At 44.4% G+C, this 12273-nt stretch overlaps 1 protein-coding gene across 2 annotated transcripts in view; it reads right to left on the bottom strand.

The window, feature by feature from the left end:
* Positions 1–272: 272 nt before the first annotated feature.
* Positions 273–12273, bottom strand: part of ALDH1L1 (aldehyde dehydrogenase 1 family member L1) — a 38786-nt gene continuing 26785 nt past the window's right edge. For both annotated transcript variants that reach the window (XM_069736268.1, XM_069736269.1), the window contains exons 14-23: positions 11338–11408; positions 10756–10861; positions 5558–5645; positions 5334–5427; positions 3540–3639; positions 3277–3375; positions 3028–3193; positions 2449–2554; positions 1005–1204; positions 273–833 (exon numbers count right to left, since the gene is read on the bottom strand). In XM_069736268.1, coding sequence (XP_069592369.1) covers positions 778–833; positions 1005–1204; positions 2449–2554; positions 3028–3193; positions 3277–3375; positions 3540–3639; positions 5334–5427; positions 5558–5645; positions 10756–10861; positions 11338–11408 — 1086 coding nt within the window. In that variant the 3' untranslated portion in view covers positions 273–777. The remainder of the gene's footprint in view (positions 834–1004; positions 1205–2448; positions 2555–3027; positions 3194–3276; positions 3376–3539; positions 3640–5333; positions 5428–5557; positions 5646–10755; positions 10862–11337; positions 11409–12273) is intronic.

The following is a 12273-nucleotide window of genomic DNA, read 5'->3' as shown; positions in this document are numbered from 1 at the left end:
AAAACAACCTCAAAATGGGACAGGAACCAGCCGTGCTCCATAGTCCCAACACTGATTTGGCCGATGACCATTTTTGGCTCCTCATACACATGCACGCTTACTCTTTCTGAGCATGCATGAGGAATACAGGACTAAACCGCTGCCGGACAACCACGTCGGCCATTATATCCTCAATAGAAGGATCCTGTATGTAATTCAGCATTACAGGGAAAATTCTGTGATCCGATCCCAGCAAAGTGAACAAGCTCTGGCCAATTTCAATAAGAACAAGATTTGATATTTTTTACAATTTTATTAAGCAATTATTAAACACTGATTTAGACGGACGGAGATGAGGATCCGGCAATCAAAAGTATAAAGGGTCATTCTATATACAGATTTTCATACAATCTCCAGTAAATAGACAGTTTTCCGGGTCACTTTGATCCATGTCTGTTCCTCGGAAAGCTGAGTGACCAGTCTCCGTTATTGCCTCCACAACAGTCATGTTGATGGCAGATCTGCAGTGATATGGAGCCATATTGGAGCAGCAGACGTATCGACAGTCTGATCTGCCATTCAGGATCCTCGGAAAGCTGTAATAATGTCATTAATTATCACTGTATATAGCAATACATTTCAGATATCAGGGCTTGGAAATTAAAGGGGCCCTCTCCCCAGCTCTATGAACCAGAATGGGGAGTCACTGTTTCCCTTTAAATAAAATCTTTGCTAAGAGCAGAGATTTTCAGCTGTTTCGTGCTTCCGGATGGTTCTATTCGCTAGGACGTCATATTTCTAGTACTCGATAGTGACGGCTTTTGTCTTTAAATATTCATTCAGCGCTTCTTCACCTACAGGCGAAAAAGGATTCAAAGTCAGATTTTATATTAGGGCGCAGTAGCTCCTCCATAAGTAGAAGGCGATATACAAATCCCCCTGAAGAGAAGTGATGGCATCCATAGTGGTTGTCACCCGGCTCTCCCAGGAAGTCGTGGATAACAAAAGACGACATTGATCCTCACCCAAATCCTTTCCAAAGCCGGACTGCTTGAAGCCCCCGAATGGCGCAGCCACGTCAGTTTTGTTGTAGGTGTTGATGAAGACGGTCCCGGCCTGCAGCTTCTCGCTCACGTACAGCGCCTTACTGATGTCTCTGGTGAATACTCCAGATGCCAAACCGAACTCCGTGTCATTCGCCCTCTTCAGGACTCCATCGACATCACTGGGAAAGAAAGCGGACATATCAATACAACAGTACATAAATATGAACAGAGGTGGCAGCGCCCTCTAATGGAGGAACAGGGCAGTGCCCTCTAATGGAGGAACAGGGTTCTTGTAGGTAATGGTCGGTCGTTTATTTGGCCACTATACGGCTGTGTGCACACGTTCAGGATTTCTCGCAGAAAATTCCTGAGAAAAACCTGGAATTTTCTGCAAGAAATCTGCATGTGTTTTTGCCGCGTTTTTGATGCGTTTTTTTCCGGACATTTCCCAATGCATTTTGTAGTGGGAAATCCGCAAAAAACCCGGAAATTTAATGAACATGCTGCGTTTTTTACCGCGATGCGTTTTTTTTTCGCTGAAAAAAACGCATCATGTGCACAAAACATGCGGAATTCATTCTAAATGATGGGATGCTTACTGTGTGCGGGTTTTTTTGCGGTTTTATAGCGTTTTTATCGGGGAAAACCGCGAAAAAAACAGCAACATGTGCACACAGCCTAAAGCACAATTGTTTGGGCATTAGATGAGTCTTATTTGGGTGTTATATTGTACACATTTAGGCACCATAGAGTGGTATGTGTGCACTATATGGCGCTATTAATTGGACATTTTTGGTGGTAATATTTTCGCACAATTATTCAGGCGTTCTACAATGTTGTTACTTGTGCGCTATTAATGTGACATTTTGGTGATATTTGTTCACTAGATGGCGCTATTCTTCATTGTTCACTGGCTTTCTCACTGCATATGGCGCTATTAATTGTCCATTTGATGGTATTATTTGGACACTATATAGCCCTATCGTTTGAGTATTATATAAAGATGTTATTTGGCAGTATACACCACTTATATTTAGGCACTGTATAATGGCATTTTTGTTTTTCCTATTTGGACTACGGTAATATTTGGGCATTATACAATGTTGTTACTTGTGCACTAATAATTGGCCATTTTTGGTATGCGTATTTGGTTTGTATTATTCTGATCCAGAAAAGAATGTATCATGTTGATAATAATAATAATTTCACGCTGCATTCTGGGAGGATTTCCACATTCGCTTTATCTGGGGGACTTTGCAGCCCCTGAACTGACTCTGCTTATTTGTACAGTGGAACATTTAGCGTTCTGCAATACCCCAGTTTCTACATTAGGGGGCGCCACTGTTCGCGCACAGGCTTATTGAATATCACATCTTATTGCAGTTTCCTTGCAGGGCGGGCTCCCGATTAATAACTTCTTTACCCGTCTGTGAACTTCGAGATGATCATCACTGGACCGAACGACTCTTCTTTAGCAATGAACATGTGATCTGCTACGTCGGTAAATATGGTCGGCTCGAAGAAGAAGCCTTGAAATATAAAATATTGAGATTTATTCATATCAGCAATAGAGAACGGACAGAGGAAATGTGCAGGAAGTTCCATATAGAAGAAAACATACAAGACCGGACCCCGCGGGGAGCAGCATTCTGATATCCACCCTTCCCGCCTGTAATCCCGACCCTCATCCTAATCACTGCCTGTAGGCCGCCCGTGTCCTGTCCTCAGCTGCTCTGTGACGCTCTCCCCTTCCTCCATTAATGCTGCACATGGCGCTCCTGGCTGGATCCCCGCTGCTTGGTGCACACACTGGCAGGAGATCCAGACCAGCTCCATGAATCAGATCAATGACCCCATAACTGAACGCTGCTTACGACTGTTCAAGTACTAAAAGCCTCAGCATGTTCCGATACTAGCAAAAAGTCAGGACAAGCTGGAACTTGTGGTGCTGTGGTTCCGAAGTGACTTCAGTGCTACACAGGATGATGATCCCAGATCTCACCTGGTCTTGGGACCTGTTTTCCACCATACACCAGGGTGGCCTCCTCCTTTACACCGATTTGGCAATACTCGACTAGTTTATCCAGGTGGGCCTTGTGGTTCTGGGGTCCGTGGTCTGTGGACCTATCCAGAGGGTCCCCAATCTTCATCTTTTTTACCTCGTCCACCTAGAACGAGGCTTAATTAATGATTATGGTCAGAAGATGCAGGCTCAGGGGTCTTTAGATCTTCATGCTACTTGCACACCCACCACTCTCTTCACAAACTCGTCATGAATCGAGTCCTCCACAAACAACCGCCCGGCAGCAATGCAGTTCTCGCCTTTATTAAAGAACACGGCACCCATCCCCTGGAAGGACAGGACAAAGATAATAAATATATATCATATCTGTAGTATTACAAAGTCACATAAATGCAAAAGACAAAAAGAACAATAAAGAAAGAGCACAAGAATTGTCTGCAGCTAAGTCCAACGGTGACAAATAATAGGCACAAAATAAAGATAAAGCTCACCATCCGCACTGCTTTATCCAAATCACAGTCTTTAAAGATGATCAGAGGTGATTTTCCACCCAACTCCAAAGACACTTTCTTTACATTACTCACTGCACAACTGAAATAAAAAGTAAAGTAAAAATCTAAAAAGAGGCAAATGCACAGGAATATAATCACTATAATACTGTCCCCATGCAAGAATATAACTACTATAATACTCCCCTATGTACAAGAATATAACTACTATAATACCGCCCCTATGTACAAGAATATAGCTACTATAATACTACTCCTATGTACAAGAATATAACTACTATAATACTGCTCCTATGTACAAGAATATAACTACTATAATACTGCTCATATGTACAAGAATATAACTACTATAATACTGCTCCTATGTACAAGAATATAACTACTATAATACTGCCCCTATGTACAAGAATATAACTACTATAATACTGCTCCTATGTACAAGAATATAACTACTATAATACTGCCCCTATGTACAAGAATATAACTACTATAATACTGCTCCTATGTACAAGAATATAACTACTATAATACTGCTCATATGTACAAGAATATAACTACTATAATACTGCTCCTATGTACAAGAATATAACTACTATAATACTGCTCCTATGTACAAGAATATAACTACTATAATACTGCTCCTATGTACAAGAATATAACTACTATAATACTGCTCATATGTACAAGAATATAACTACTATAATACTGCCCCCTATGTACAAGAATATAACTACTATAATACTGACCCTATATGTACAAGAATATAACTACTATAATACTGTCCCCTATGTACAAGAATATAACTACTATAATACTGCTCCTATGTAAAAGAATATAACTACTATAATACTACTCCTATGTACAAGAATATAACTACTATAATACTGCTCTTATGTACAAGAATATAGCTACTATAATACTGCTCCCTATGTATAAGGCCGGGGTCACACTGACGTATTGCATCGGATACGATATGCTAATGACACTCGGCTCCTGCTCGCAGTCATGCGTCTGTGCTCCGATTCTCTCGCACAGGGAGGATCGGAGCACAGCTGCGGAAGAGGCGGAGAAATTAATTTCTCCATCTCCTCCATTGCTGGGGTCCGCTTATAGCGCACATCACTCGGATGATATCCGAGTGGTGTGCGCTGTCTCTCTCGCACCCATAGGCTTATATGGGTGCGAGTGAGCCGAGAGTTTTCCTCGGTCCGAGACAATCGCAGCACGCTGACCGAGGAAAACGGCCGACAAAAAGTCGGCTGCTGGGAGTGGCCCCATATGGTAACATTGGTCCGAGTGCAATGCGATTTTTTATCGCATTGCACTCGGCCGTTTTAAACACCAGTGTGACGCCGGCCTTAGAATATACCTACTATAATACTGCCCCTATGTACAAGAATATAACTACTATAATACTGCCCCTATGTACAAGAATATAACTACTATAATACTGCCCCTATGTACAAGAATATAACTACTATAATACTGCCCCTATGTACGAGAATATAACTACTATAATACTGCCCCCTATGTACAAGAATATATCTGCTATAATACTGCCCTTATGTACAAGAATATAACTACTATAATACTGCCCCAATTTACAAGAAAATAACTACTATAATACTGCCCCAATTTACAAGAATATAACTACTATACTACTGCTCCTATGTACAGGAATATAACTACTATACTACTGCTCCCTATGTACAAGAATATAACTACTATAATACTGATCTTATAAACATGGATGTATGAAGGCCTTTTATAACTCACCTTTTCATTATTTGCTTTCCTATAGGTGTAGATCCAGTAAATCCTATTTTTCTGACATCGGGGTGATCAGAAAGACGTTGCCCAATAAGAGATCCTGGGTGAAAAATACATAGTAATTTTGTAAATATGTTTCTTGGAAAGAGAATCCCAACATATATGAAGTGGGCTTTTTTTAGGTGGTGTAGATTTACCATAGGGGTATCAAACTTTGCTACTTTACTTACCAGCTCCAGGAAGGATATTAACCACTCCTTTAGGAAATCCAGCCTTTACTGTTAATTCAGCAAATTTCAAAGCTGTTAATGGTGTCACCTGCAGGACAATTATGCATTTTAAAAAATCTAAATGTAAAAATGTAAATTTATAATTTAAATGTATTACAATTTAGCAGCTGCTTTAGATTGCCCAATAATAAATAATTTGGTACTGATCCTGAGTTACATCCTGTATTATACTCCAGAGCTGCACTCACTATTCTGCTGGTGCAGTCACTGTGTACATACATTACTGATCCTGAGTTACCTCCTGTATTATACTCCAGAGCTGCACTCACTATTCTGCTGGTGCAGTCACTGTGTACATACATTACATTACTGATCCTTTAGAATTGAGAGCCCATCAGACCATGTGGGGTCACCACAACAGAGACCCTAATCACAGGACAATAAAACAATCCTTATCTAAGAATTGGCCCAATATTTATGGACGTAACTGTTTATCACCCATGATAATTCTGCTTCATGTCACCTGTCTTATCCATGTTTCCCCCCCCCCCTTTTTTTTTTCTATACTATGTTGTGCATAAATACCGTATATACTCGAGTATAAGCCGACCCGAGTATAAGCCGACCCCCCTAATTTTGCCACAAAAAACTGGGAAAACTTATTGACTCGAGTATAAGCCTAGGGTGGAAATGCAGCATTTACCGGTGAATTTCAAAAATAAAAATAGATCATTATTTCCCCATAGCTGTGCCATATAGTGCTCTGCACCGTTCATATTTCCCCATAGGTGTGAACCATATAGTGCTCTGCACCGTTCATTGTGCCCCCTAGCTGTGCCATATACGGTGCTCTGCACCGTTCATTGTGCCCCATAGATGTGCCATATACGGTGCTCTGCACCGTTCACTGTGCCCCATAGCTGTGCCATATACGGTGCTCTGCACCGTTCACTGTGCCCCATAGCTGTGCTGTGCCATATACGGTGCTCTGCACCGTTCACTGTGCCCCATACATAGCTGTGCCATATACGGTGCTCTGCACCGTTCATTGTGCCCCATAGATGTGCCATATACAGTGCTCTGCACCGTTCACTGTGCCCCATAGCTGTGCCATATACGGTGCTCTGCACCGTTCACTGTGCCCCATAGCTGTGCTGTGCCATATACGGTGCTCTGCACCGTTCACTGTGCCCCATAGCTGTGCCATATACGGTGCTCTGCACCGTTCACTGTGCCCCATAGCTGTGCTGTGCCATATACGGTGCTCTGCACCGTTCACTGTGCCCCATACATAGCTGTGCTGTGCCATATACGGTGCTCTGCACCGTTCACTGTGCCCCATAGCTGTGCTGTGCCATATACGGTGCTCTGCACCGTTCACTGTGCCCCATAGCTGTGCTGTGCCATATACGGTGCTCTGCACCGTTCACTGTGCCCTATAGCTGTGCTGTGCCATATACGGTGCTCTGCACCGTTCACTGTGCCCCATAGCTGTGCTGTGCCATATACGGTGCTCTGCACCGTTCACTGTGCCCCATAGCTGTGCTGTGCCATATACGGTGCTCTGCACCGTTCACTGTGCCCCATAGCTGTGCTGTGCCATATACGGTGCTCTGCACCGTTCACTGTGCCCCATAGCTGTGCTGTGCCATATACGGTGCTCTGCACCGTTCACTGTGCCCCATAGATGTTCCACATAAATTTGTGCTGCCGCTGCTACTGCCGCAATAAAGAAAAAAAAACACATACTCACCTCCCTTGATTGCAGCTCCCGGCGTCTCGTTCCGGCGCCTCCATCTTCCCGGCGTCTCTGCTCTGACTGATCAGGCAGAGGGCGCCGCGCACACTATATGCGTCATCGCGCCCCCTGCCTGAACAGTCAGAGAGCAGAGACGCCGGGAAGATGGAGGCGCCGGCCGGGAAGATGGATCGGCGCCCGGCGGCTGGAACGAGGACAGGTGAATATGCTATACTCACCTAGTCCTGGCGATCCTCGCGCTGTCCCCTCCTGTCTTCGGTGCCGCAGCTTCTTTCTCTATCAGCGGTCACCGGCACCGCTGATTAGAGAAATGAATAAGCGGCTCCGCCCCTATGGGAGGTGGAGCCGCTTATTCATTTCTGTAATGAGCGGTCCCACGTGACCGCTGAAGAGAGGAAGAAACTGCAGCGCCGAAGCCCGTGGGACGGCAGGGACAGCGCGAGGATCGCTGGGACTAGGTAAGTATACCTCAGCGCCCTCTCCCCCTCACCCGCCGACCCCACCGCTACCGTGACTCGAGTATAAGCCGAGGGGGGCACTTTCAGCCCAAAAATTTGGGCTGAAAATCTCGGCTTATACTCGAGTATATACGGTATGTGATTCTTCAGAATTTGTTTTAGTGTTTGCCTGATGAAGAGACGTGTTATGCTGTGCTATCAGGCAACACAGTGTGCAGTAATCAGCGCACATACAGTGATATGGCAATAACCCAAAAACAATAGAACAAGCTCTGAGACGTGGAATCTCTGCAGACTGCAATACCTGAACCTATCCTCACACAACTAAAAGCAGCAGTGGATTGCGCCTAACACTACCTATGCAACTCGGCACAGCCTGAGGAGCTGACTAGCCTGAAGATGGAAATACAAGCCTGACTTGCCTCAGAGAAATACCCCAAAGGAATAGGCAGCCCCCCACATATAATGACTGTTAGCAAGATGAAAAGACAAAAGGTAGGGATGAAATAGATTCAGCAAAGTGAGGCCCGATATTCTAGACAGAGCGAGGATAGCAAAGAGAACTATGCAGTCTACAAAAAACCCTAAAGCAAAAAACCACGCAAAGGGGGGCAAAAAGACCCACCGTGCCGAACTAACGGCACGGCGGTGCACCCTTTGCGTCTCAGAGCTTCCAGCAAAAGAGAAAAGCACAGCTGGACAGAAAAAACGGAAACAAAAACAAAGTAACACTTATCTAGCAGAGCAGCAGGCCACAGGAAAGATGCAGTAGCTCAGATCCAACACTGGAACATTGACAAGGAGCAAGGAAGACAGACTCAGGTGGAGCTAAATAGCAAGGCAGCCAACGAGCTCACCAGAACACCTGAGGGAGGAAGCCCAGAGACTGCAATACCACTTGTGACCACAGGAGTGAATTCAGCCACAGAATTCACAACAGAGACGTATGTAGTCTCGAAAGCTTGCAATTTGTTACCATCTTTTCAGCTAGCCATTAAAAGATATCAACCACTGAGGACTCTCAATTCTAAATATTTTTCTATCTACTGGCTAACACGGTACCAAGATATATATCTTTCCTGTATCATTACTGATCCTGATTTACATCCTGTATTATACTCCAGAGCTGCACTCACTATTCTGCTGGTGCAGTCACTGTGTACATACATTACATTACTGATCCTGAGTTACATCCTGTATTATACTCCAGAGCTGCACTCACTATTCTGCTGGTGCAGTCACTGTGTACATACATTACATTACTGATCCTAAGTTACATCATGCATTATACCCCAGAGCTGCACTCACTATTCTGCTGGTGCAGTCACTGTGTACATACATTACATTACTTATCCTGAGTTACCTCCTGTATTATACTCCAGAGCTGCACTCACTATTCTGCTGGTGCAGTCACTGTGTACATACATTACATTACTGATCCGGAGTTACATCCTGTATTATACCCCAGAGCTGCACTCACTATTCTGCTGGTGCAGTCACTGTGTACATACATTACATTACTGATCCTGAGTTACATCCTGTATTATACTCCAGAGCTGCACTCACCATTCTGCTGGTGCAGTCACTGTGTACATACATTACATTACTGATCCTGAGTTACATCCTGTATTATACTCCAGAGCTGCGCTCACTATTCTGCTGGTGCAGTCACTGTGTGCATATATTACATTACTGATCCTGAGTTACCTCTTGTATTATACCCCAGAGCTGCACTTACTATTCTGCTGGTGCAGTCACTGTGTACATACATTACATTACTGATCCGGAGTTACATCCTGTATTATACCCCAGAGCTGCACTCACTATTCTGCTGGTGCAGTCACTGTGTATATACATTACATTACTGATCCCGAGTTACCTCCTGTATTATACTCCAGAGCTTCACTCACTATTCTGCTGCTGCAGTCACTGTGTACATTACTGATCCTGAGTTACATCCTGTATAATACCACAGAGCTGCACTCACTATTCTGCTGGTGCAGTCACTGTGTACATACATTACATTACTGATCCTGAGTTACATCCTGTCTTATACTCCAGAGCTGCACTCACCATTCTGCTGGTGCAGTCATTGTGGACATACATTACATTACTGATCCTGAGTTACATACTGTATTATACTCCAGAGCTGCACTCACTATTCTGCTGCTGCAGTCACTGTGTACATACATTACATTACTGATCCTGAGTTACATCCTGTATAATACCCCAGAGCTGCACTCACTATTCTGCTGGTGCAGTCACTGTATACATACATTACTGATCCTGAGTTACATCCTGTATTATACTCCAGAGCTGCACTCACCATTCTGCTGGTGCAGTCATTGTGTACATACATTACATTACTGATCCTGAGTTACATCCTGTATTATACTCCAGAGCTGCACTCACTATTCTGCTGGTGCAGTCACTGTGTACATACATTACATTACTGATCCTGAGTTACATCCTGTATTATACTCCAGAGCTGCACTCACTATTCTGCTGGTGCAGTCACTGTGTACATACATTACATTACTGATCCTGAGTTACATCCTGTATTATACTCCAGAGCTGCACTCACCATTCTGCTGGTGCAGTCACTGTGTACATACGTTACTGATCCTGAGTTACATACTGTATTATACTCCAGAGCTGCACTCACCATTCTGCTGGTGCAGTCACTGTGTACATACGTTACTGATCCTGAGTTACATACTGTATTATACTCCAGAGCTGCACTCACTATTCTGCTGGTGCAGTCACTGTGTACATACATTACTGATCCTGAGTTACATACTGTATTATACCCCAGAGCTGCACTCACTATTCTGCTGGTGCAGTCACTGTGTACATACATTACATTACTGACCCTGAGTTACATCATGTATTATACCCCAGAGCTGCACTCACTATTCTGCTTGTTATTGGAAACTACCACTCCCATCATGCTTTCACAACCTGTTTCTGCCATCACTCACCTGGGCCGGCTTCAGCACCACCGTGTTACCTGCCGCTAGACAAGCCGCTGCTTTCCACGCCAGCATCATGAGTGGATAGTTCCAGGGGATGACGATTCCACAGACTCTGCATGAAATATCGCAGGTTACTACCATTTGTTCTGTATTATTTTCATTTTTCTCACATTTTATTCTTTGCATACATCGGGAAAATTTAAAAGGGAACCTGACAGCAGAACTGCCCCTTTAATTTATAGTGTCTCATAGATCCTGTGTCATGTCTGTATAATTGTGCCCACTGTGTGCCGTAAGGTCAGTTATGGGGGATGATCTATGGTGATTTCACCACTTTCCTCCCCCATGGAGACATTTTGGTTATTTAGGGAATATATTCCCGAGCTGCGGTTCTTATTCTGCCGCTTCGGAGCTTCAATCTCTCAGAATTCTCAGCTTGTCTCGCGCTGTAGGGATTAGTGCAAGAAAGTTGTGTCGCTGATACACCGGTGCCCGTCAATCCCTTGAGTTGAAGTCCATAAAGATTCTGTATTGTATTAACGGACGGGTAACGCAGGCATGAAATTCAGCTCGGCATGGCGCGCTTACCCGATGGGCTCTCTCTTGGTGAAGGTCAAATTCCGATTTGGTCGAGCTTGATTAATCGGGATGGTGGAGCCCTGGGAGACACAAACATGGATATTTGTACTATATATCAGGAAGCGGACAGAAGAGCGCCCTCTATGGTCAAACTGTGACATTGCGCATCGCTCATAGATTGCGCTGCTCTGCCATTATTTGCTCCGTTTGCCTAATATTGGCTCTGCGGATCTGCCTGGCATCAGTTCGTGGATGTCAAGGCTTCACCGTTGGGCATCAGGACATTGCAGAGTGCCCTTTACTACCTGAATGGCCCTGACCTTGGGGATTTTTGCCTCCCTGACATCTGATTTCTATTACCACCTACAGTTTAGCTTATTGGAGAATGAAATAAAACATCAATTGCACCATTTTCTGTTGTGCTTTTTATGCCGTCTACAGGGGTGAACAATGGGTGGATCTGTTGGTTCTCGGAGGACATGATCCGAGTGAGATCTAATGCGCTGAGATCTGAGTTATCTCCAATCTCGGCTGTTGCCATGAAGACCAACTATCAACGTCAAGCTTTGTGTCCGCATCACTGTGCCGTACATTAATGGCGCCGACCCGAAGCGGAAAATGTATGGCTACTGCTGAAGGGAGCCCAAAGGATGTCATTGAGAGCCGGCTGCCAGAGGCCGCAGCCGAGATCGGAGATAACTCAGATCTCGGCTGTAAATGTATGGTGCATTGCTAGGTAGTTAATAATGGGGAGCACTGTGCAGTGATTTATTTTTACAATAGGGGGCACTAAAACTAAAATCTATTTTAACCCTCATGTCAGAGCTCCGGCGGCCGGCCCCTAGCGGACCAGCAGTAGTGGCAGCAGCTTAGTTTCTGCTCAGCAGGACGGCATCGCCCCGCGGATCGTGCACCGCCGATATAAAGTAACTGTGCCGTAATAAC

This window comes from Ranitomeya imitator, chromosome 8 (genome assembly GCF_032444005.1).
Source record: "Ranitomeya imitator isolate aRanImi1 chromosome 8, aRanImi1.pri, whole genome shotgun sequence".
In the NCBI taxonomy this organism is placed as follows: domain Eukaryota; kingdom Metazoa; phylum Chordata; class Amphibia; order Anura; family Dendrobatidae; genus Ranitomeya; species Ranitomeya imitator.
Note: the sequence above shows the minus strand (reverse complement) of the source record. Positions and strands in the feature narration are given on the sequence as shown.